The sequence below is a fragment of the Phoxinus phoxinus genome (genome assembly GCF_949152265.1).
Source record: "Phoxinus phoxinus genome assembly, chromosome: 7".
In the NCBI taxonomy this organism is placed as follows: Eukaryota; Metazoa; Chordata; class Actinopteri; order Cypriniformes; family Leuciscidae; genus Phoxinus; species Phoxinus phoxinus.
The window spans coordinates 25,868,981-25,894,734 of NC_136882.1; the positions used below are offsets into that span (position 1 = coordinate 25,868,981).

The 25,754-nt window shown below is 37.9% G+C and overlaps 2 protein-coding genes across 11 annotated transcripts in view; one reads left to right on the top strand and one right to left on the bottom strand.

Annotated features, from left to right (window-relative positions):
- Positions 1 to 11,946, top strand: tfg (trafficking from ER to golgi regulator). 6 transcript variants are annotated; one of them, XM_079619708.1, is made up of 8 exons: positions 1 to 163; positions 1,757 to 1,953; positions 3,126 to 3,209; positions 6,130 to 6,276; positions 6,675 to 6,824; positions 8,511 to 8,666; positions 10,604 to 10,687; positions 11,010 to 11,946. In XM_079619708.1, exons 2-8 carry the CDS (start codon positions 1,770 to 1,772, stop codon positions 11,393 to 11,395), a joined length of 1,191 nt encoding a protein of 396 aa, XP_079475834.1. In that variant the 5' UTR covers positions 1 to 163; positions 1,757 to 1,769; the 3' UTR covers positions 11,396 to 11,946. The 6 variants fall into 6 exon arrangements, with proteins under 6 accessions (XP_079475834.1, XP_079475835.1, XP_079475838.1 ...); XM_079619709.1 differs by having other exon boundaries at positions 3 to 163; positions 1,766 to 1,953; positions 11,010 to 11,915; XM_079619712.1 differs by having other exon boundaries at positions 3 to 163; positions 1,766 to 1,953; positions 6,693 to 6,824; positions 11,010 to 11,915.
- Positions 11,861 to 25,754, bottom strand: part of abi3bpa (ABI family, member 3 (NESH) binding protein a) — a 27,682-nt gene continuing 13,788 nt past the window's right edge. For 2 of the 5 annotated variants that reach the window (XM_079619703.1, XM_079619705.1), the window contains exons 6-22: positions 25,207 to 25,253; positions 25,078 to 25,123; positions 24,914 to 24,991; positions 22,425 to 23,672; positions 21,875 to 21,949; positions 21,252 to 21,407; positions 20,157 to 20,216; positions 18,902 to 18,943; positions 18,674 to 18,796; positions 18,376 to 18,465; positions 18,072 to 18,281; positions 17,212 to 17,317; positions 16,869 to 16,948; positions 13,743 to 13,772; positions 13,465 to 13,623; positions 13,265 to 13,387; positions 11,861 to 13,132 (exon numbers count right to left, since the gene is read on the bottom strand). In XM_079619703.1, coding sequence (XP_079475829.1) covers positions 13,017 to 13,132; positions 13,265 to 13,387; positions 13,465 to 13,623; positions 13,743 to 13,772; positions 16,869 to 16,948; positions 17,212 to 17,317; positions 18,072 to 18,281; positions 18,376 to 18,465; positions 18,674 to 18,796; positions 18,902 to 18,943; positions 20,157 to 20,216; positions 21,252 to 21,407; positions 21,875 to 21,949; positions 22,425 to 23,672; positions 24,914 to 24,991; positions 25,078 to 25,123; positions 25,207 to 25,253 — 2,789 coding nt within the window. In that variant the 3' untranslated portion in view covers positions 11,861 to 13,016. The remainder of the gene's footprint in view (positions 13,133 to 13,264; positions 13,388 to 13,464; positions 13,624 to 13,742; positions 13,773 to 16,868; positions 16,949 to 17,211; positions 17,318 to 18,071; positions 18,282 to 18,375; positions 18,466 to 18,673; positions 18,797 to 18,901; positions 18,944 to 20,156; positions 20,217 to 21,251; positions 21,408 to 21,874; positions 21,950 to 22,424; positions 23,673 to 24,913; positions 24,992 to 25,077; positions 25,124 to 25,206; positions 25,254 to 25,754) is intronic. The other 3 variants (XM_079619707.1, XM_079619706.1, XM_079619704.1) reach the window with 3 other exon arrangements.

Genomic DNA, 25,754 nt, shown 5'->3' on the forward strand with positions numbered 1-25,754 from the left:
GTGATTAAATTTACAAGTGTCCGGGTAGCGCGCATGCGCGTTTGTGGTTTTGCCACGTACAGGTCGCTGTGAGGCGTTTCCGATCATCAGTCAGTCAGACGTCGTTCAGCTGAAGTCCAGGACACACAGGCTGCTGCTGGGATTGACACGTCCAAACCACCAGGTAGAGACTCGGGACTTCTCTTACAAACATGTACATATGTGTATATGGTAACTTTACAGGTTTGTAGGGCAAAATAACCTGGATAATAACCATTAGCAGTTAGCCGGTTGTCAAACAAACTAGCATTAGCATAGCTTAGCCTGTGTGAAACTAGGGCAAGCTTAAAAAAAACCCAGAGACGGTTTGTATAAAAGGCAGTGTTTTTAAAAACAATATGGGATAGGTAAATAGCAGTGTTTAAAACACAGGAATGATTGTTGTAATAACTTATTTGAGATTTGTAAACAGTAATGAATCCTTTTTTACGCCGGGAGAATTGTCACGCTCAGACCTTTATTTGGCAGGAAGTTGCTGCATCATCAGGTGAATGAGGCCTGATGAGATGTTTTAAATGGATCATTATTTTGCTTGACTTTTAAAAGGCCTGATGTGTGGTGTTGCCCTAAAACCTCAAAACCACATTATCTTCTCGTCTAAACGATCTTCAGTTAACGTTAGCTTCGATAGTTGATGGGCTGTTGTTATTGGAAACTGTCATCTGCCCTATTTAACATGTCCAACTAGAGAAATGACAAATTCATACAACGTGTTAAAATCGTAATGTAAGACAGAAGTAAATCTGCATTTGATTGCCAGTTTGCCACTTGGGTTTTGTCATTTTCTTGATCCAGCGGGCAAGAATGGGCAGAGTTTAATCGTGGTTGTCGTTGAATTACCTATGAGTCAAATACAGGTCTGTCTAGTAACAGTTAACTTACATGCTAACTTACAGAATGTCCGGATGAGATCGTTCTTGATTGAACGCGCACACTCAAACCGTTTGTATTGTGATATAAAACCCAAAATGTGTCTCCCTATCCTTTTGTCTGAGGCCAAAGTCTGTACCTGGAAAGATTGCGAGACATCTACATGTGCCAAATCATCTTAGATCTCATGACCCTTAGACTTTTATGAACTTGTAGTATGTCCCAGCAATGGACAGTAGCACTTGTTCAGATAAAACCGCATAGATGAGTCATAGAGTATGGGTTTGAGTAAGACATAAGTGATTCCCTGACGTTTTTAATATCCATAACAAAAGCAGGAAAGTTAGTGGTGGGTGAAGACACTCATTGAGTTACAACTCTCACATTTCATAGTTAACTGTTGTGTTACGAGTGGAATTATGTGCTTCTGATAGAAGAACATAATGATTGTGTCTTCAAACTCTTTATAGATCGTGCCAGAGGTTTTACTCTGGGCTATTAGCTATACAAGTCTGTATATGTGTACATTTAATGTAGGCAGAGCTCTTCTTAAGTGTGTTTCGTTTCAGCTTGTTGTTGTTGTACTATCAGATGTGCATGTGATGCATTAGTGATAAATGGCCCGCTTCTAATGCTAATAGTGCAGTAATAGTAAGAGTGTCATATTGGCTGGCATAAGTGGCCATTTTGACAATTTATATTTATTCTGCAGGGAATTCATATAATCTCGATTGCGACTGTATTAAATTGGATACCTTGCTCGTTAGCTAATGACATTGGTCAGTGGAACCCATATTTTTGAAATATAAAAAAAAAAAATTGAATACAGTATTTACAGTAAAAAAAGTTTTTCCAGCAGTATGAATGGCCAGCTGGACCTGAGTGGAAAGCTGATCATCAAAGCTCAGCTGGGGGATGATATTCGTCGTATCCCCATCCACAATGAAGACATCACCTACGATGAGCTCCTGCTGATGATGCAGCGAGTCTTTCGTGGGCAGCTACAGAGCAGCGATGAAGTCGCCATCAAATATAAGGACGAAGGTCTGTCTTAAAGTCACTTATGGAATATACTTATTTTTTTTTATATAATGTTGCAGTGCTTATAATAAATGATTTATCCATACACATCCTTATTGTATGTACTGACCCGTGTAAGTCTGTGAAGTGAACAAACACCCGAAACGGGCGCACAGAATGACGCTTCAGACAGCGCGCCAGAGCTGCACTGAGTTTTTTTCCCCGCACTTGAACGGTAAAAAAAACAGTTGTCCAGTATCCTCGTTAGCAGAGTCTTAAATAAATGAAAAAGTATTAAATGAACGTAAAGAGTTATGAGAATATAGGATGCGTGTCAGATCCGCATCATCTGCGTCTGCTTTTAAAGTGTTTATTAACTGCACAGATGCAGAAATCATTGCTGTATTATTCAATTTCTGTATATTTACCTGTTAGACGTACCTAAAAATCTTAAATCACTGTTTACAAGGTTACATGGGTCATAACACATGAAACGAAAACGATTACTTTTTTGTGCACTTTAGCAGGGCAGGTAAAAAGCTGAACTGGTCTGACTGGGACAGTAGAAAAAACCTAGTGTTGATCCCTCAGCATTAGGCACAACTAAATGAGACGTTTATTTCAATGGGTTGATGTGAAGTTTGTTTTAAGTTCATTTATATTTATATTATATAAGTTTTTTTTTATATTTTTTAAAAGCCTATCTAATGTTAAAGCTGATAGCTTTCAATTATAGTGTAATGTTAAATGGCTAAAATTTAGAAAAAATCCATGTAATCCAGTTCTGGTATCAGTGATTCTGGCCTTCGTTCATTGTGATTAGCAAAAAGATGCCATTAAATATTTAAAATGTACAGACTGACTGTCTTTGTTGTTTGTACATTATTTTGGAGAATCATGTGAAAATATTACAATATAAAAAATATGTATTATAAACTTTAATGTTAGGAGCAATTAATCATGATTAATTACAGAAAAATGTGCGATTTAAGAGTTTTTTAATCGATTGGCAGCACTAGTATTATTTATCCATTTGCTTATCAGTAATGTTGTATAATAATATAAGATAAATAAACCCATATGTTCTTAATCAAATCTCTGAGTAGTTTTGCACTACAGACTTTGGTCTAGATCTCAAACTGTATTTTTATCACATGTATCTTTTTTTTATCATTCATTTGTCTGTTCTCTTTCAGATGATGACCTTATCACCATCTTTGACAGTTCTGATTTGTCCTTTGCGATCCAGTGCAGTAGAATATTGAAGCTCACTCTTTTTGGTAAGAAACCAGCAATGCTTAGGGTTTTTTCCTCAACCTGACATAAAGGAATATTCTAAAGTGAATGAAAAATGTTTACAGTAATACACTTACAGTGGAAGCCTAGGGTGTCAGTATGAAACTGGTGACGTGTGTATTGAAATTATCAACTCATGTATAAACTGTTACCTTCACTTGGTATCTGCACCATGAAGGAGCATGAAAGGATTGTGAAACAATCCATGAAACAATGCATGAAATGAGCATTGTTTACATATAGCAGAATTAAAACAATAAATTATGTAATGCACAACCAGAAGTTAATTGGTGTAAAAAGTAGTCCCAACTTAAAATAACTATGTAGAACAACTTAATTGTTCAAATGGGGAAGCTTGTATTTGTGTTCAGTCCTCCAACCCATCTGCTTGCTAGGCTTCCATTGTAAGTTTATATCTGTAAATGTGTTTTTTGTTCATTTTACAAACTGAGGGGCAAGTTATATTCTTATAACAACTTCAGGCCACAGATACAGGCACAACAACACTGTTCGCATCAGTGCTAATCATGCTCAGAGTTGAGGTCAGTGAGCTTGTGTAGGTTTATCTTACCTGCAGGAAGATCATATTCCAAAAACGCTCCAGTAGTCATGGTGTCCCTTGACAGAATAGGTGTATAGCACTATAAGAACTAAGCAGCTCATATGCAGCCCATAGTTGTTTTTAGGCTTTTTATATTGTGTTTTTTACATACAAAAAAATAACCATATCAAGTTAAAGCTTTTCGATTCCACATTGTCTCTTTGTGACCCAGAAAACAGTGTTATATGGAGATGTATCCTTTAACCTTTGGGTTAAAATGGACTCTCTGTTAAGCACGTAATCCCACATCGGCATGGATGGTGTATTATTGCGGAGTTAAGCTCTTTTAATCTTAAAAATGCTGAACTTGGTCATATTTCATCCAACCAGGAGATGTCGTTTTTTTTCTCTTTCAATGAAAACACAGCTGGAGCTTTTAGTGTCCAGCAGAGGGTGCAATAAGAACAAGATGTGAACTGATAATGACCGTGTCTGACCATGTGAGGTTATCAGTGGGGTGTTAATTTGGTATTTTGGGTGCAATGGAACCTTAAAATCTGGTGGTAACCCCCTTTAAGTGTGACTTGATTGTCCAAATACTTTTTGGGCCACTGATATGACACAACATTTGGATTTTAAATGTATCCTCCTAAATGTTAACAGATTTAATGCAGTACTTAAAAAAGAATGAGTATTTCTGATACTTTTTAAGAACATTCATTGTGATCAGTGGCTTCTTTTGATTAACATAAAGCACTGGTTCTCAACCAGGGGGCTGGGGCACCTCAATATCACTTAAAATTGTTTAAATGAAGATAAAACAAACATTAAAATAAAACATTTTGTATTTTAATTCACCCCCTCAACAACCGTATGTTTTATTTGAAGAGCCAGGGTTCCCTTGGTCTTGGAAAACCTTGATGTATGAGGAAGCCTAATTTTAAAAATGTAATTTCTAGACCTAGAAAAGTCAAGTAAATTAATAAATTCTTAAAATGCCATGAGCACTTGTTTTATAAAGAATATACATTTTTCTAGTTATACCAAGCTCGAAAATATTTTATCAGGTAGAAATTGTGAGTTTAAAAATCCATGTCCTGTACATGATGAATTCATTGGTTAAAAAGAGTGTAAGCCCTGCAGTGCACCTAACAAGCTTCTCTATACATGTCATCAATTTAAAGGGTCAGGGTCATTTTATAGGCTCTAAATGTGCTCTCAATTTCATGAGCTGTGCTGAAAAGCAACTCTTCTTTTTAACTGGTCTGTGGCACAAACAAATATTCTTAAGAGAGAAAAAAATCAGACCCGGTTACTTGCCCAATAACGTCATGCTCTCTGATGTTTGGCTCACACAGGTACATCTGCACTGCAGTATCAGTGCCAGTTCTCAGCATGTGCCGACTATTCATCAAATGTGTCATCGTAAACGCTGCCGAAGCTGTAGATTTGGTCTGCTTGATTCATACTCTATTTTACACTGATTTATTTGGCAAGTCTAGCCAAAATCAAAGGTTCAATCTGCGTGGGTGTAACAAAAAGCCAGTATTTATGCTCAAATTGTGTAGACCATGTGATCTGAGAGAACCGATTTTAGTACCAACTCAAAATATACTTTTCTCTTCCTAATAAAAATAAATAACTTTTGGTCAAGTCTGTGCTGTGCACTGTCCAAAGCGTCTGTGCTCCAGCCAGATGAAGTCATGTCTTAACCTTGTATTAGCAAATGCAGCCCTGCCCTTTGTTTGGATGGTTGAAGTAGAGAATTTAGATTTTAATAGATCAAATGTGCTGGTTCATGGTTGGATAACGTCACGTGTGTGTATGCATCCCAAACGTGTGACTGGCGCCCAGGGGTTGGGTTGGACGCCTGCTAGAGCTTGTGTGATCTCTGAAGAGTCTGGAATGGTTCACGCGGCAGCCGCTCTCACACATATGGACTGAGGAAAGAGCATTCCAAGCTCACACATAACGGCAAACCTCTGGATTACCTCATCATATAGACATAGTCTGGCTATCTAAATGATCTAATCTTTGTTGACCACTTGTTGACTCTGACATTTTATCCAGGCAAATTTTGACGAGTTTCCAGTGTTAAGTAATTTTCCAGTCCTAACTGAAAGTGAAAAGCTGCATGAAATGACTAAATCATAGCAAATCAGAACATTTTTGATGTTTAATATGTTAGGACAGAAGTTTGGATGAAAGAAAGGCACGACAAAAATAGAAATGAAGTGGTTGAGGAAATGTCTGGCAGCTGGTTAGAATCCAAACTAACATGGATTAGAACAATTTTTTTATGGGAATAGTTAGAACAAAGTGTTAGACAGTGCTTTCAACAATAATCCTTGTGTTTTTCGCAGTGAATGGGCAGCCTCGGCCACTGGAGTCATCTCAGGTGAAGCACCTGCGTAGAGAACTGATCCATTTGAGGAATAAAGTCAACAGCTTGCTGGACAGCCTGGAGCCCCCCTCAGAGTCTGTCCCAGAGAGCACCAACCCAGAAACCGGTACACGCATGAGTTATTCTCTTGTTCTTCTTATCCAATACTGTAACTAAAGCATTTGAAACATGTAAATCACTCTAGAAGCTCACTTAGATTGTATAAATTGGAGAACATAAAGGGTTTTCAGTGAAAACATAATTTACACACCCTTGTGTCATTCCCAACCCATAAGACTTTACTACCATGAAACATAGCAACTCATAAATAAGTTATGTCTTGATGCGTCTCATTTGAATGTATTTAAACACGTTTATCATATGGTTTTGGAACAGAATGAGGAGGATGACAGAATTTAAAATTTTGGGTGAACTTTCTCTTTTAAATTGAGCCTCATAAATTACCTAGAGAGGTACAGAAAGGCAGTACTTGAGCTGTCTTGTTCTGATGTCTCTTTGTGACAGAATGTGTGAATGATGCAGTAGATTCAACAATGAAGTATGCCCCGCCGGTTAGCGCTGCTAGCATGTCTGCGTTTGACCCCCTGAAGAACCAGGAAGAGGTCAACAAGAATGTCATTTCTGCATTTGGCCTGTCTGAGGAACATGCCCAAGGTACCTTATACATGCACAGATTTCATTGAACTTATTTGTGGCTTATTAATTGTGAAATTTCTCTTCTTTTTTTTTGTAACCAGAGTTCTTTTCCCCAGTGTTAAAAAAAATAATCTAAAATGGTATTTAAAAAGAAGCTTAATGTTTATTAATAGATGGCTAAGTAATTGTTAAATTAGTTTTTTTTTTATATACATTCATAGTTTGTGCTTTTCAATGGTTTATTATAGCCACTTGCTGCATTAATTTAAGTTTTGGTAGGTAGGTTGGTTAACTTTATTGTCCCCAAGGGGAAATTCTGCTTGTGCACAGTGCAGAGTTGCTTCATAACAAACATCACAAAAGACATCACAAATCACAAAACACATCGACAGAACCTGAGAAGCATCAACATTGTACTCCAAAAAAAAGTAAACTGAAAAAAGGACATTGTTGACAACACATTTCCATGGATTATAGTGCAAATGCTAAAGTGCTAGTGTGGTTGTTGCACATTTCTCCATTGCACTGAACTTTGTATAAAGTGCATAAGCTAAGGTGCTAGTATGTTTATTGCACGTTGCCCTATTGCACCGGGTTTATAAGTAAAGTGCTGAAGTGCTCACATATTTATTGTACACAGCTTTATTTCACATCGTTCAGCAGCTTAATGGAGGCTGGCACATTATTATTTTAGGCAATCTGCTATGCATTTTGGTACACGGAGTCTTCTTCCTGATGGCAGGGTTTCGTATTCAGGGAAGAGGGGATGTTGAGGGTCTGATTTAATTTGCATAGCCCGTTTCATAATTGCCTGATCATACAGGCTCTGTATAGGCTCATAGTCTCTCCTCCCTATAATTTCCATGGCTGTTTTATACATGTTGGCAAGCTTGTTTTTCAGCTTAACTGTTAAGTTGCCAAACCATGCATTAATTCCATATCTGATGACTCTCTAAGATTGCATGGTAGAAGATCATCATGATCTGACTGCTCACACCATACAGCCTTATAAAAATAAAGCCTCTGCTGCAGTTTGTTGCACAGGTTGTCAACACGTGTATTCCAGCAAAGAAGACTGTCGATGTGGACACCTAAATATTTGTTTGAGGAGTTACTTCCTGGTTTTTAATGACCACTGGCTCGTGGTCTGTAACTTGCCTCGGGTCGAAGACCATCTCCTTTGTTTTTTGAATGTTTAAAATTAGGTGGTTGGTGTCACACCATTTAACAAATGTCTATTTCGCCTTGGTACACAGAGGAGTCTGTATCCTTGTACAAAAGGCTCAGGATCGCGGCATCATCAGCAAATTTCATTATATAGTTGTTAGTGTACATTCCTACACTAATTGGTGTACAATGTGAAGAGTATTGGTGATACAACACAACCCTGAGAAACTCCTGTGTTTGATCTCCGATAGCGTCCTATTGACCTTCACTTGCTGTGCCCTGTTATTTAAAAAAAGAATAAAACCATTTAATTAAGATAGTATTAACATTCATGTTTTTAAGCTTCTCTAAGAGCACATGAGTTTGCACTGTATTAAAGGCTGAACTAAAATCGACAAACAAGTTGATGAGCTGTCACAGGTGTGTTTTTCTGCAATTTTTACGGCTTTTAGTGTGGCTCGTTCATTCAGATCTTATATCTGGAAACACCTGATTTATAATGAATCACATTTTCCTTATCTATTCCTTGTGTTCCAGTTCCAGCTGTAGCCGCCACCGCTGCTGCAGAGGAGCGCTCTGCTACTCCAGACAGTATTGCCTCTTCATCCTCTGCAGCGCCCCCTTCTGCTGTGGCTTCCCAGGCTCCCCCACCTTACTCAGGGGTTCAACAACCTCCCTCTAGTACTATGGATGGTAAATAGCCACTTTTACAAATTGTACTCCAGTACACTTGTAGAAAGTGTAAAAAAGTGTAAAGTAGAAATCAGTCTAACTGTTCAGGGCTTCCTTAAGTCTGGCCAGTAGATTTTGAGAATGTAGTTTTGCACATCCCTATTACAGATGTTTTCTTCTGATGCTTATGGGAAAGAGTCCAGCAAAAGAAAAATGAACAAAGAATCATATGGCCACAAAGTCTTTGTAGTGGATTCAGAGCATGATGTTATTCTCTGCCTGGCCATTGGAATATCTCCCCTCGTTCTTTCTCCAAAAAACTTCCACATCAGTCCAGTGCACATGAGAAATGCAGGCCGAATCTCGATTTGGCAGGTCATGCTGCTTTGGCAGGAGGGTCACACACCTGTACTTACACATGTTCTCTCTCACTCGTACAAACAATGCACATAAAACGTATTTGTTTGCAGCATAAAAGCACCTTACAGATGTTGTCTACTAACTGAGGCCCTTGGGAAGCTGTCCAGCGGAAGAAAAACAAACCATAAATCAAATAGCCTTCAAGTCAAGAGCATAATGTTATTCTCCGCTCGTCCATTGGGTTTGATCCCGCCCCCTCCTCTTCCAAAGTTCTTCCAGATAGACGCAGTGCACATGAGAAATTGTGCAGAGCTGTTCTAGATTTGGCATATTGTGTGGATGGTTGCATGGAGTTGTGATGCTTTTCTCTGCTTTATTGTCCCTATCGCATGCCGCACTGACACACACACGCCACAGCCTTTTCTCATTAGTTTCTTGGTGCGATGCACACAAACATTTATGAACTTTGGATAATCCGTCTGCATGCTTTGTGTCAGCGAAGCCGCTGTTATCTCTACCCATCGTGATATGTGAGGTCTGTTGATGTGCAAGATTATATTGATGTTTAAGGTCTTTAAAAATATTAGGATAATTGTATGATTTATTTTTATTTTGGAATCCAACTAATGCCAAGTTCAGGCTACAGGATTTTAAGCCCGATTTGCAAGTCAACTAGCTCGCCGACAGGGGCAAATCGGAGAGGTTACATCAAAGAGGCTTGCTGACGCCTCTCCAACGCCAGACAAATATCTAGCATGAAAATTATCTGGAGCTGTCACGCCGAGCTACAGCCAATGAGAGAGCAAGGCAATGGGTTGTGGTCCTCGGGAGAAAAACTGCAGCAGCAACATGGCTTCAAGAAAAGTGTGGACACTAGAAATGGAGCAAAATTGTATTAAACTGGCAGGAGAACAAATGCCTTTATCTTGTTCTTGCTGTTGTTGTTTACTCCTGTTTTGCGTCATTTTCATGTTCCAGGTGCGTTTTCGTGACAGAACGTGGTTTGAGGACCGGATAGAGTCGTTGGCTGACAGTTGTTGTAAGCTCGTGTAGTGTGTGATCCTATTGGGAATCATTTACACCTCAACGACTTTAAGACTCCAGATTACAGATAGCAAGTCATGTAGTCTGAACAGCACAGCGATCTGCCGACATTTAAAGTCGTGTTGTCTGAACTAGGCATAAAGGATTTAAAATGTGTTAGTCTGACCATCTGTATAGGGCACAGCTCCTGATCCTGACCGTCACCGACCACCAGCGTTTAAACGAACCATTGACGGCTCAATATTATATGGCTTTCTTATTTGCATGTTTCCAATCAGCTCCTCTGTATTGGCACTTTATTTGTTGATATTCCAGAGTACCATGCCAGATATCTTACAATAAAATATATTCCAACGCAGAGTGAGAGAGATCAGTTCCTAATATTTATGGCCCTCTGGTGTTCCAGATTTTTCTCAAACTTTTGATGGTGAAACCAAGTAACAGTGGGATATCCACGCTAGGATCCACCAGCTGCTTGCTGATTTTTATGGGAATTCCCTCTTAACACTGTGAATCTTAATCCTTAAAAAAACGTGTTTTCTGTGGTTGAACAGGTCAGATGTATCAGCAGTATCAGGCTCCAGGTGGATATCCTCCACCAGCGGGACCCCAGCAGCAGTACGGGATGCAGTACCCTGGTAATTCTTTAAAATGCATACTAATGATTTCTCCTTAAATTATAGCTGAGCTTTAAGCCTGGTTCATAACAAAAGCAATCTAGCTACTTAGACAAAATCTGTCTCCTTAGTCAAACACATATGCTAATAACCTCTAATTAAAATGAAAGAATAAGAACATGTACAATTACTAAAATGTAAATGATCAAATATGTAAAATATATATAAGAAATGCAATCAATAGTGGCTTGTTGAAATTATTTTTCTGTTTACTCCAAAGCATATATATTACTAAGCCTTAATGTTGTTTATTCAGAATTATTAATTGAACTCTCTTTTTCAGCTGGTTATACTCCTCAGTCTGGTGTTCCTCAGGCTCCGCCTGCTCAACAGCAGTTTCAGAATTACCCCACCACTACCTCTCAGGCAGCTGGTGCCCCTGGCTCAGCGCCTGGGTTTTCCAACCAATCACAGGCTCCTGCTCCCCAAGGACCCACCCAGTACCCACCTGGAGCATTTCCTGCTCAAAATTACACATCCCAGGCCTCTCAGCAGCCAGCTAACTACAGCCTGCCTCCAACCTCCCAGGCCACAGGGGGGTATCAGCCCCGTCCTGGATACACCCCGCCACCTGGCACCACCCCTCCCCCAGGGGGTGCCAACCCCTATGCCCGAAACCGCCCCCCTTATGGCCAGGGCTACACCCAGCCGGGCCCTGGGTATCGGTAAAAGCCCTTTAATGTCCCCATAACACCTCGCTACAAGTTTTCTCTGTCTCCAACACATCAGCCCCGAAATCTATGTTTGACATCCTAATATTGTGTTTGTGTTTGTTTGTGCTTTGGGTGCATGTATGAATGCATGTGAACAATGAGCTAGTGAAGGTTGTGTGTGTGCACACATGGGAGACCAAACGGTGTGGGAGTGGACAGCTGTGTGTGTGTGTGTGTAGTTTATTTTATCACCGGTCTCCTCATTGGTGTTATTTTGTCATAAACAATGAGTCTGTTAAAACACTAGAAAATTATCATAATCAAAGTAAGTGATATTTGTTTAGTTTTCTTTACTCATTTTCTTTACTTTTTCAAATGTCCTGGTTTTTACTAACCCCTGACTGGCCCTCTGCAGTGAAGCCTGTCATTTCTGTATAAACTGTAACATTGTTTTCAGGAGGTGAATAAAGACTTTGAGACTGAAGTAATGGGAGCTTTATTCATTTGTTTATGGAATAAACATTTATCTGCGATTCAGTTCTTTCTCTAAATGATTTGAGGTTTTCTTATAAAATATATATTTTTTTAATTATCAGATTCAGAAACAATTGTATTTTCTTTGTAAAAAAATTACAGCCACAAAAAAAGAGACAATGAAACTAAATAAATTGCTTGTGCTTTTATTAGTAAAGCAGATAAACATCTATAAAATAATTTCAATGTAAAAACTTTTACATAAAATCTGGAATTTAAAAGCTTTCTCTGGAAATCATGAGTCACTAAACTTCTGTACAAAACAATACATAGACTTCCTTGTTAAAGTGATATTGCATTTCTGACATTAAAAACAGTATAATTACAACAACTAATTGAAAAGCTGCATGGCTTGGATTATATGGCCTGCTCATTAAATTCCTCCTTTAATGTTGAACTTTTAAATGAATATTCTGGGTTCAGTATGTTATTAACAGCGTGTTTTACTAACAGAAAAAAAAAACATTGTCAAAGCACTTACAATGAAAGTCTAGGGGCAAAGCATTGCATCCAGATAAATGTTAAAATACACAGTATTTTATAAGCAAAGCCAAAAGACTTAATGAGAGTATTCACATGAGACCAGCGAAACTGAAACACTGTACAGACATGTCCAATTTTTCAACTCCTGCCATGACCATATAAAGCCAGTAAACCTGGTAACTTATGCAAAACCCTTGCAATGTCCAAAAAAGGTCTGTTTACTGGGAGAAAAATCCACCTTTAAGGAAGTTCATCATTCCAAAACAGTCCCACCACTAAATAGTTATAACAAAAATTGTATAGAAGAATAGAACAAGAGCTTTAAAAATATTCATTTAAAGGTGGAATATTCAACATTTTGATAAATAATATACACCTTTATTTACCCTTTAAGGGAGCCTGCTTCCCTATATTATCAAAAGTTTAACTTCTTAATCTCAATGGTAACATTTATTCAGCTCTGTGCGTTTGCTGCACTGTTTGAGCTTATAAATAATTCTATATGTGCTCGATAACCGAAAAACAGAGATACATACTCTGTACACAATCAAAAAAGACCGTTTCTTGCATGGGAACTGCCATTTCTTATCCGTCATGTCTTCCATCTGCTCCTCGAGGTCCTACCACTTCCCAGGAATGGGTATCCCGCACTCGTACCAGGCCACATAGTTGATCATGGAATTTCCTCCGATCTCCCCAAAATTGACAGGCTCTTGACGCATGGCCCGGAAAAAGCCTTGATAAGAGAGGAGAAATCATATCATTTGTCTGAGATTGTTTAAAAAAAACTTTTATATATATATATATATATATATATATATATATATATATATATATATATATATATATATATATATACATAAGAAACCTTGTCTGGGTGGTAACTGGTTTGGCGGAAGAGGACCACCGGTTCGTCCGTCCAGGAACGAGTCAACAAATTGGCAGTGGTCCTCCCCATACCCTGTTTGATCTCCTATGCTGTAGAACTTCCCTGAAGAAAGAATTAAAAAGTAACTAAATTACTTCTAGCAGAATTATTTGGTGAGTCTGTAAATGGTTGATACTGACCTTTAAGAGAATCGCTCAGGTAGATCTTGTATCTGAGAGAGTTGCACAACTGGATACCCACAAACTTGCGGTACCAGGTCCGCTTTATGAACTGCCGCCCGTTGCACTCTGAGTATGAGTCGGCTTTGAACGGAAACGATGACCAGATGGCATTTTTACCTATGAGAGCCAATATAGTTTAGACATTTTACATGTCTAGATTAGACGTGTACATTTTGTATAGACATTGCGTGTTTGTATTTTAAATATACATTGTATACTTGGATTGAAACACTTACCAGTGGGGGTTTCACTTACGCGAGGATCAGCTGCAATACAGAAGAAACATGATGTCAACGCAACTTAATGCATAATCTATATTTTGTGATTTTTCATTAATGTCTAGTAGCTTCATGAGCAGCATACACTGCTGTTCAAAAGTTTGAAGTCAGTAGGACTTTTGTATTGTTAGTTTTTAAAAGAAGTCCCTTCTGCTTATCAAGGCTGAATTTACTTTGTAAAAAATACAGTAAAAATATTGTGCAATATTGTAAAATATTATTACAATTTAAAATAACTATTTTCTATTCAAATATATTTTAAAATGTAGTTTATTCCTGGATGGCAAGCTGAATTTTCAGCATCATTACTCCAGTCTTCAGTCAGTGTCACATGATCCTTCAGAAATCATTCTAATATGCTGATTTAGTGCTCAAGAAACATATATTATTATCAATTTTAAAAGCTGTGCTGCTTAATATTTTTGTGAAAACTGATGAAATTTTGTGAAAAATAAATGAAAACATTTATTTTAAATTTATAAATCTTTATAAACATCTTCACTGTCACTTTTGATCAATTTAATGCATCCTTGCTGAATAAAAGTGTTAATTTCTTTTAAAGCCCAAAGGTTTGAATGGTAGTTTACTGTAAATGCAAGTGTATGTCAAACAATTAATGAAATTAACCATTTCCCCCCATACCTACTATGAAACTATACATTTGTGAATTAGGTTGATCCAAACACATAATTCCTTAAACATAAGCCAGACAATATGCCATCAGGTAAATAACTCCACTCAAGGTCTGAATATATCAGAACAGCATGTTTCTGCAGGCCCGTCGCGACAAGGCAGGCAAACCAAGCAATTGCTTGGGGCCCCGAGCTGGCCTGGGGCCCCAAGACAACGACTGGTTAAGAATATAATGCAACGACAAACTGCGTGAGCACCCCTTTGATAGTCAATGCAGTAAAGTGCAATGACACTGTTATCGGGATACCCCTCAAGAGGGCCCCTCTCGCTGACAGCAGCCAGCCAACCACGCGATCTCTGCGGCCGGCAAAATACAAAACCTCCTCGGTAGTCATAATAAAGCGGAATTATGCTTCAGGAAGCCAGAAAAGAAAAAGAAAAACAAGATAGTGGTAAGTGATAAATTACACTGGATAAAATAGCTCTACTTGTCTTGTACAAATGGTGTAATTTTGCAGCAGGTAGGCTAGCAAAAATATGTTTATGTTAGCTAAGTTACCTGCCTGACGGCAAATACTGCTGGTAACGAACAGTTAGTGCAACTTTTCTTTTGTTGTAATATGTTTTTTTTAACGGGATAAGGAAGACGCAGATCTGTTCCAGAGTCACTGTTTATCGTATTTAATGACATGACATTGCTATAGCTTGTAATAGGTTTTGATGAAAGTGGCATAGCATGCTATAGCCTACTAACTGTTCCACCGTGATAATCTATTTATGGGGGTTAGGAAAACCACACAATACATTCTGTGCATCAAACATGAGCTTGTGATGATTTTAAGCATTGGTAGGCTAGTTGTGAAAGCAGCTGCATCCCTTCCCTTCTAATATCAAAATATGGAAATGCTAACATATCTTTTCGGTAACACTTTATAATAACCATCATTAATAGATGGTAAATGGTTAGTTATTTAATCTTTAGTTAATTGTCATTTAACAGTTAGCAAACAGTCTTTTTACCCATCTATAAACAGTATTTAACCAGAAAGAGGCAGAGGAACATGATTTTTTCATAGCTTATCTTAATGTGCTAGTGTCGTGTGATATACGGTAGTAACAGTTTACGCAAATATGACATTATTTTTATAAGTTGCCAATGGACCTTGAACAGTTACTTTATTCTGTGTGGCAATTTTTACACTGTTACATTTTGAAGTACAGTATCAGGACAACCCACGTGTTTTACTGGTACTGTTTATTAACTATTTAACAAGGTATTATAGTCATCTGTCGCAACTTTATAATAACCTTCCAGATAATGTTTATAGACAGTTTACAAACCAACTAGTAACCCTTAACAAAGTGTTAGGAATATCTGGTCCGTCTATCTATGTAATGTTTATAGATGTTTAAAAAAATGGTTCCTTAAAGGTTTACAAACATTTTTTAATCATTACCCGATACCCAATATATTATATGATAGACATAATGTGTGTTACAATAAACTGTTAATTTACAGCACTATTAATAATTATTAAACATTATATAATAATGGGATGGGGGGGGGGGGCCTCCATGTCCATTTTGCTTGGGGCCCCCAAATTCCTTCAAACGGCCCTGTGTTTCTGGACTTATTTATAACAAAGTAACTAAAAATCTAAAGCACCAGGAAATTCCCCTGAGTTGTCCTTCATGATGTACAATTTTCCAGAGCTTGTGTCAGATATCCTCATGGTTATTATTATTTTCTGGCAGTTTATCAGGGCCCCAGTACTGTATTTTTTACCTAAATGACTTCAATAGACACAGAAGAGTGAACACATTGGAACTATTAGGCACATTAGCCACATTACTCTCACTGCTGACAGTAATGCTTATATGCTAACTATACATATATATTACAGCAATGGTTCATTGCCAATTTCACACACCTGTGAGATCAATCTTTTCTTCTTAAGTTACCTTGGCCTGTCTGACTCTATTTTCCCATGAGTGCCAGTTTATTTAAATTGTTCAATGACATCAAACACAATCAGCTCTCACGCAACTTGTGACTCATTGCGATGCTTTCGAATGATTTACATTAAGGTCTGTTTTTCACACAAAGCTCTCGTATGGCTTCAAATATCTTGAAACAGCACAAAATGTGTGCAGGCTGCTTTTATGGTGCTTGTTTTCTTTTTAAGAACATCACATGCCATTGATTTTTTTAATGGAAAAGAGTGACTCTGAAGCTAAAAATCATTAATGCTTCTCTTGTTGATACAATTGGCCCGGTGACACTTCTGGAACAAATAGAGCTCAGATTCACTGGATGAGCCAGATGATTTCACAATGATCTCAGAACATACTGTGGTTGGAGCTCATGAGCTTGTCACTGATATTCTTACACACACAATTTATCCACAAATAATTCATGTCTTAGGCCTTTAACATTTCTCTTCCGCTTACCTGACTCAGTACTGAAACTGACTGGGTCACTGGTTGGGCCTGCACCCAGCTCGTTCTTGGGTGTAACTTTGAATTCATAACTGCAAGAGAAAATGGAGTTCACAATTCTGAACCAATAGTATTGGTCAGACAACATATAACAACATATATACAGACTGTAACAAACATTATGGGGACCTTGAAGGCCTCACAGTGAAAACTGCTTCATGAAGGGACTAAATGATGGCCTGATTTCCAATCTGCTGGACTTCTTTAAAATAGGTCTATGGGTTAGTGTGTACTGTGTAGCAATTACAAGTAGCTTCATTTAGGAAGTCCATGACAGAACATGGTATGTGTTCACCTGCTCTCTGGTTTCAGGTTCTCCACAGCGGTGTGTGTTTGATTTGTTGTCTGGATGGACACCTCTTCTCCATGCGGACCCTTGGTTGAGGAAACTACGTCGTATTCTATTGAGACCACACAATTAACATATGAAAACATATTACAACATTTAATATGTTTTCATATTAAATTAATTTCTGAAGGATTATGTGAGACTGGAATAACAATTATTGTATTGATTTTTTTTATCAAATAAATCTGGCCTTATTGAGAATAAGAGGCAGCTTAATAAATAAAAAAATCTTACAGATTTTTTACAGTCAAAATTTTGAATGGCAGTGTATATCCTTTCTTCCATGGAAGGTTTGGAATTACTTATTTTAAAATGAGTAAATAATGACAGATTTAAAAATGTTTGTTCTCATATATCTTTTTAAATCAAACTTAAGTAAGTCTAAGCAAAGCCTCAAGGCAAGCCCGTTCACTTGGCGGTCATCTTGGCAACACCTCTCTCGGGCAGTTATTTTTTATGTAAGTAATGGGCATAAAACTACAGCTCCTTTCTGATGGAATGGAGAAAAGACCAAAAATCTGTCAAGATTTGTCAAGGGTACCGTTCAAAAACATATTTCAAATCAGCAATATAATCTGACAACAATGGTATCATAAATTTGACTTCCTAAGCTCAAACCAACACTAAAAAACTATTTTTCAGGCTTGCCCAGCTAATGCACATTCCAGAGTTAGAGGGTTAGTTCACCCAAAAAAGAAAATGCTGTAATTTATTACACACCCTCATGTCTTTCCAAACCTTCGGAACACAAATTAAGATATTTTTTTTAATGACTTTTTTTATACTGTCTATACTAAGTACTATACCTGTGGTCTCATTGTCTGTTTTGTCCCAGTCAAGGATGACAAAAGAGGGGCATCCCTCTACTGTGACTACAGTAAGGTTGGATGGAGGGGTCTTGGGTGGGCCAGTGACATTCATGTATACCACCTCCTCATCAGGAAAGAAGCTGAGAGACTGAGTGACAGAGCAGGGCTCCTCCGGGCGTTTGTCAGTTCTATAGACCACATGAGGCGCTGCAAAAAGACGACAGGCGACGAATTGTCAAAAGACTGAATTGTAAAATAGACCTCCAATTCCTCAATAAATGATTTTGACTCATATACCTACCTACAAAACGTTTCTTCCCCGTTGCATCCACCTCAGATAGGGGATGAGGACTGAATACAGAGGAGTTGTCACCGGTGTGAAAACGACTGCCTAAGATTCAAAGACATACATGAAACAATCAAAAGATCAAGACTCCAACTCTGTTAGACTTCTATTATTCTCAGCAGTTCTTCTTGCAACTTTATAATAGAAACTGGCACACAAACACTCTAATTTTAGTATCCAGTGTGTTGTCTTCATCATAGGTTTCTATAAATGAACTGCACAAATCAAAGAACATGCATTGATTAGACCATACCTTCAAAAGCAGATTGTGGTGTTGTTGTTCGTGAAGTCCCTTGATTGGTTGGTTTTTCAGTAGTGGGTGGAGCTAGAGGTTTCACATCTAGGACTGGGTCCATCTGCTTCAGATCAATGTTTCCTAAAAGTTAACATGGAAAATATTTCATTAATTGGCAACGAAATATATGCACATCAAGACTGTCGCCATTTCGACTTTGATATCTTCATCTGTCAGTGTCCTCACCCTTTTCTTTAGTCTCTGAAACCTGGTTTAGCTTTGTCTTACCTGTAAAAGAAGACAGAAGTTTAGCAGGAGATACAGGGAAATTGTTTTTGCATTGTTTTAAAAGTCAGAAAGTCATGTTGTGGCTGAGATTAGTCTAAACAAAAAAAGAGAGCTAAGTCTTTTTTCATTGTGTTGATCCTTCTCATTTTGTTTTCAATTAAAAATAATATCAGTGTAAAGGAACAGCTATTTCACATTATTATAAATGTCCAAGGTCAGAAAACACTGCACTGACTATCATTTAGAAATGAAGGAAAAGTATGTTCCGAATAACATTCACATGGTTGGAATTTAAAAAAACAAATACTGCATGACATCAGGCTAATGTCCGCACAGTCAGGGTATTGCGAGAGCCAAATGGGATCCTTTAATGCTGTCCAGACTCTCAGGACTGCAAAGTCTCCAAGAACAGCTCAACGGGACCAATGCTATGATGGAGTGCAGAACTACACCGCTATACTTCTGGATATTCACTCAAAATAGAAGTCCAGGATAATATCGACCAAATATTGTCAATTAATCAATCTCAAAATATGATTATTTCGAACAGCTCTCTTTAATGGTCCATTATTCCAATATGTGATTCACAAAACATTCCAGATCATTTTCAGGAATCTAATTTAGGAAAAAATGAATGAATGTAAAACAGTTTCACATTTTCCTCAAGTAATCATATATCTGCCAAAAGTGGCAGTAGACTTTCGAATAAAGGTCGGATTGGATAGATGGGATCTGCAATTGGGTAAGGACAGAGATATTTGATTCTCCATTATTTAGTTGCAGTGTTATCTTTGGTTAGGAGATGGTGATGGAGAAAGTGAGAGAGGGTCCATGCTCATGATCTGACATCCTTTTCCAAAGAACCATAAGCTCTGAAAATCCATTTTGACATGAACAGCACATAAATATTTTCTTTGGCCTAGAATTGTCATGAAATCCAGCTGCAAGGGAATCATTCTCTACACAAGAGATGTTTTCTACCAAACAGTGACATCCATCTCAAACAATATGTTAAAACTGTATGTATCCAGTCTAGCACTATGCACAATTAGATTCACAGTTTTCTGGGACAGGGGCTACAAAATCATTCAAAACTGAAGAACACAACAGGCTTTGAAACTACAGTAACATCACAAGGACTGTAATGGAAATATATTGCAACCCCCATTTCGAGATAAAACTATTAATATTCAAAATCCATTAAGGAGTTTACCAGGTTGCTTTCTGGGAGTTTTGTTCGCCGAAAGGCCTATATGACGCTCACCATGAGGCACTGTCAGGAAACAAAAGACTGTTATAATCAAACCCATTTCATTCAAGGGATATGCCAAAGAAATGTGTTAAAAGCATACAGAAACACAGTAAAACAACAATAATATGAGTTTGGGAGTGTTTCTGATAAATATTAAGAGTAAGAGACCAGATGTGAAGGGAAAAAAAAATACTAAAATGTTGAAATGTTTAGTTTCAGCTGTAATATCAGGTGTCACAGGAGTAATCAGCTGTAGTGCAGAATTAAATAACAGTGTGAAGAGGATAGGATGAGAAACAGACTTCTGGCAGAAAGAGACTGTGTGTGAGTGTGGTTTCCTTTTAGATAACATGAATCTTGTCAACAGGTCCTAAGAGTCCCTTAAAGAAATGAATTTAAAACCCAATAGAGAAACCACATGCAAAGAAGAATGTATAGAATAGATATATACAAAAGCCTATTCAATCAACTGAGAAAGTTTAACATCCATATATATATATATATATATATATATATATATATATATATATATATATATATCCACTGAGGTAAAACTAAATCTTTCATATTAACAGAGTAAATAATATTGAAATAAATGAATGGATATAAATAAAGCAATGGAAATACTGTAAATATAAATATAACTTTACCTTTTGAATGCAAATGTGGTCCTTCTTCTCATGCATAATAGACTTCATAATTCATGCCCATAATTAAAATAAATACACAGTGCAGTGACCTAAAATCCCATTATTTTCTGTTTAGAAACATTGCAGTGTGAGCATCAGCAATACACTTACATGCTGCTGCGTATGTATGTGGTGTAAAACAGGCCAAGTGCTAAAGATTTATGAATTTGCACAATACATGACATTTAAAAAGTCTAATAAAACAGTTAGACTAAATCAATGACAGAATGAATGAATTAATCAAAAGTAAAGATGGCTGGATAGATCTTTGGAAGCATGAAAGGAAAGCTGAACAGTTAAAGGCCCCAATTAAAAGAAAAACTGTCTTTGTGTTTGTGTCAGTGCGCAGACCGCCAATGTTTTATACCCCTTTTCCTGTTGGTTGAGTTACGATACACAGGGGGTGGCCTGAAAGTCTTTGTAGGGGGAATCAGAGGGACACGACCATGAGGCCTCAGTCTCTGTGTAACATTTCGTGCCACAGAAGGGCGGGACACAGAAGAGTTGCGGAAGATACCTCTGCCTAGATAAACACAAACACAGTCAGTGATGGGAAAGAGAACGTGATAAAGATTATGGCAACAGAATTGTTGACTGACTGAATGGGGATAGCTCAAAAAAGAGCACCAGCTATCCGAAAACAGACGCCAACAAATCTAGAAGCGAGGATGGTGTGAAATGGTGTGCGCAGCATTATGACAGTGGGAGTGTTTTTAAGAGTGGATGAAGTAGTCAGGCATTTGAGTTGAACGCATGGCATGGTAATGTGAGAGTTGGTGCCGTAGGTGATGGTTTAAAGACGATTAAGGGGCAGTGGTGGGGCTGTTTCAGCTCTAGTGAGGTGGTAATAGCATTGCCCAGCAGGATGACGTTTGGAAGTGGTGGTGACAATCACAACGATACTGTGTACAATGAAGAAATATGCGGTTAATACGGACAGGTGACAAACAGCATAGTTAGAAGGAGTAAAACTGGAGCTGACATCATTACCATCATTCCTATAGGCCACCTCATTTGTAAGTGTTGCCAGTGATAGTAGTTGTTCGTCCTTTGGCTGGGAACTAGCTGACATACAGAGGCAGGCTGACATAAGTCTCATACAAAGGTAAGAATATTGTAATGATGATGTTGTCAGAAGATCCCTGACCAATAGCTTTTAGCCTGTCTAGGTTATCCATGCTGTTAAAGGAATTTCTGGCACCAATAATAATAATAATAAAAAAGGCATAATAAACATCAAATAACTTTTTAAACAAGGGGTGTCCAATCCTGCTCCTGGAAGGACAATGTCCTTCGAAATGTAGCTCCAACTTGCCCCAACACACTTGCCTGGAAGTTTCTAGTAATCCTGAGGACCTTAGTTGATTCAGGTGTGTTTACTTCATTTAGGATAGGAGCTAAACTCTGCAGGATAGTGACCCTCCAGATGCAGGATTGGAGACCCCTGTCTTAAACGATACATTTTAGTTTGCCAGATTGCTACAATTTAATTTACTAGAACTAATATTTTTCTATACTATGTGTCTAGGGGAGAAGTTACCCTCTGGTGGACCTGGTTGACTCATCCTCACTGTTACCTTCTCCGCCACGGGTGAGTTTTGAATAGCATCAGATTTGATGAAAGCAGTTTTAGGTGTCAGGTTTACTGGGGTTTTTTGGGTACCTGGCAACTGTTCATCAGGGTTAAGAGGTTGGTTTTCAACCTGGGAATATGTTTTGGGGTTGTATTTGGCAGTGCTAACTTGCTGTTTTGTAGTTGTGGAATGTTGTGTTGTGGTGGTGGGTTGGGGCTGGTACCAAAAAGTGAGTGGATATATAAGGTGTGGAGTCAGTTCCTGTACATTTTCGGTAAGAGGCAAATGTTCAGTTGTGGTAATTTGGGATGCAGAATATTCTTCAGGGACAGATGGATTAGTGCTAAATCTAAGAGGTAAATCTTCAGTTGTTGTAATATGGGATGCAGAATATTCTTCAGGGATAGATGGATTAGTGCTAAATACTGTTTGCCTGATGAAATCGGTAGTCTGCCGTGACACTAATCCATTCTGAATGTTTGCTAAAGTTGTGGGTGAATTCAAAGCTGTGTTTGTTGGAGAATGGACCTTTGTGGACCAATTCTGTGTTATTGTTGGTTCGTTGTTTGGCTGTTCAGAATGTGTGATTGTGCTGGACTGGTAATAGGAAGTGGATTTTGAGAAAGTGTGAGTGCTTCGGTGTTTGGACGTGCCTTGTGAAAGTTGGGTTGTGCTCAACCGATGCAACTTTGTACTGGGTTGAATTTTCCTTGTATGGAGACTCTCTTGAGTTATGGTGTCTTGTTTCTTAGATGGGTAGGGATGTTCCTGGACAGTGCTTGTGGTGTGTTGTTGGGTTTGGTGAAGTGGGGTTTTGGTTGTATATGAACTAGGTGTTGTTTCACTAAACTGTTGTTGGGCTGTATTCAGTAGCTGTTTGGCTGTATATGGTTGAACTTTAACTGAGATCTGTGTTTTGATGGTATATTTTTGTGTTGTAGTGGGTGGTGATTGGGTTGTGCTGGTTTGTAGTTTGGTTGTGGAAGGTTCTGGATGAGTTGCCGTAGGTTGATGTGGGGTTAAACTAGTATGTTGCTCTGTGTGAGGATCTGTTTGGGTAGTGCTAGGGTGACTGGTGGAGTTTTGAGTTCGAACTATGCTTGTGGTTTTTGGCGTTGGCAGGAAGATAGGTGTGTCAGTGGAACTAAGGGCCTCATTCAAGGCAGGTTGATCATCAGGAGCTGTTGTGGGATTTTCGGTCCCTATTAATGAAACTGGAAAAACAGACACAATATGTATGACAAACATGCAAAGAAAAATGGCACAGTTCAAGTACAAAAACAGAAATAAGAAGGCACTGAGGTCCATTTGTTGATAATGAGATGTAGATCTCCTATCACAGAAGTTAAAAGGACATTTTTATGTTTTAATTTGAATTAAGTTGTATAGAAGAAAGTCTAATCTGGCACACAGAGTTTTGATAAACGTGAAGGACATTTATTTGGAATTTATCTTGAATAACTGTGACAGGGGACCCACTACATGTGAAGTCGAAGAGGTCCAATTAAAACAATTCAGGTCACAGACATAAAACAGAAGATTTTGATTTAGTTTGTTTTACATAGATGGATAATTAATATGAGTTAAAGGTATAGCGGAGGATTTTCTTCTTCCGGGTGGGTAGTGTATACTATTGGTCCACCTAAGTGTCAATCATTCTGGTGATATGTTTACGTAAGGCCGTTCACACGCTGGCGTGCGCTAAAAGCACATGTTGGGCTTCCCACTGATGCCGCAGTCGCGAAGATTCTACTAGACAGGTAAAGTTTGTCATGCTATTTGGAGAAATCCATTTAAAATCACTGCTAGTAGGCGTTCCCTCTCGGTCGGGAGCAAATAGAAATTGGAGAGGGCGGGTCTTTTCTAAAAGTAGGAAAGATCCTCCGCAATACCTTTAACGCAGGTGTACTTGATTTGCTTGGCATTTAAAGTTGTCTAAACATTTAAAGCTGGAAAAGCAGTGAGACATTTTTTTTGTCATTTTAGTTATAGTTGTATACAACCTAATGTTGTTTTATGAAGAAAACCAGGTGTGTAGTTGTAAAAACAATTAATTGTTTTGTAAGAGAGGTAAATGTGACCTTTTCACATGCAGTTTTGAAAATATATGACAAAAAATTGTTAAAAGAGTTTAAACAGCAAGAGACAATGAAGAGCAATTTATATGTATACTCCCTTTTGACAATTTTTTTGGCAAATTTTAGACATATTAACACAACAGTGGGTAAGAATGCACAATGGTCTCATTTATTTCCGAGATGATAACTGGAGGTCTATAAACATGCAACAAGGCATCATACAACCTTTTAAATTGTTGCATACTGATTACAAGCAATAATAATTAATAGGCAGTATCCAGTAAATACTGTGCAGTGTGGTGTGTGAATTATGCCTGTATTCCATTCTGCTAATGTAATATTATGCTTGGCTTCAAAGGTGAGAGAGTGTCATTTACCTGAAGTTTTCCATGGCTTTGGAAGGCCAGTGTGTTTGAGGAGAGGAGCTGCTCTTGTCTGGGTAATGTTGTTTGAGACTAGAAAGTGGCAGAACAATTTATTACGTATTTATTCATTACTCATATCAGTGACTGTGTTTAGGATGGAAAAATAAGTCTTTAACCTGGCAATGGAGGCAAGAATGATGGTTGGCCTGCTAAGACTGGCTTCTGTTGAAAAAGAAACATCCAAGATTAACAAAAGAGAGAGAAAAAGAGAATAAAAGGTTTGTCCCTACAGCACATATACTTACTTTAACCTTCGCCTGGTTCAGTTCCTTAAATGGCTCTATTATTTGATCTGTATTTTTTGAGGAAAAAATAAAGTTACTTCTCAGTTACAGTACATTTCATTTAAGTATCAGTTTTGTGTCAGATATTGTTGACTCAATAAGGGTCTATAACTATAAAATTAATATATATATACTCAATGTAGTTGTAGATAGCACAGCTCAGATTCTGAGAAATATATCAAAATCGATGACTCACGTGAGAAACACATGAGATGTGTGAAAATGAGATGAAAAATACTGAGAAACACAAGACGGATAGTTCACCCAAAAACTCTGTCATTAATTACTCACCCTCATGTCATTCCAAAGCCATAAGAATCTTCGTTTAACTTCGGAGCACAAATAAAGATCTTTTTGATGAAATCTGAGAGCTTTCTTTCGATCCCTCCAAATTTGGACAAAACCGCTCAATTTATATGGATTATTTTTACTATCTCTTTATGAACTTTTTGAAGCATCAAAGTGGTAGTTGCGTAGCTGTCAATGGAGACTACAGAACTGGCTCAGAT

What these genes read in the sequence shown, in the direction of transcription:
- tfg (XM_079619708.1), top strand. Translation starts at nt 1,770, where the DNA reads ATGAATGGCCAGCTGGACCTGAGTGGAAAGCTGATCATCAAAGCTCAG. An exon ending in TCCCTCTAGTACTATGGATG is followed by an intron (nt 8,667 to 10,603) that starts GTAAATAGCCAC and finishes GTGGTTGAACAG; the next exon opens with GTCAGATGTATCAGCAGTAT. An exon ending in GTACGGGATGCAGTACCCTG is followed by an intron (nt 10,688 to 11,009) that starts GTAATTCTTTAA and finishes TCTCTTTTTCAG; the next exon opens with CTGGTTATACTCCTCAGTCT.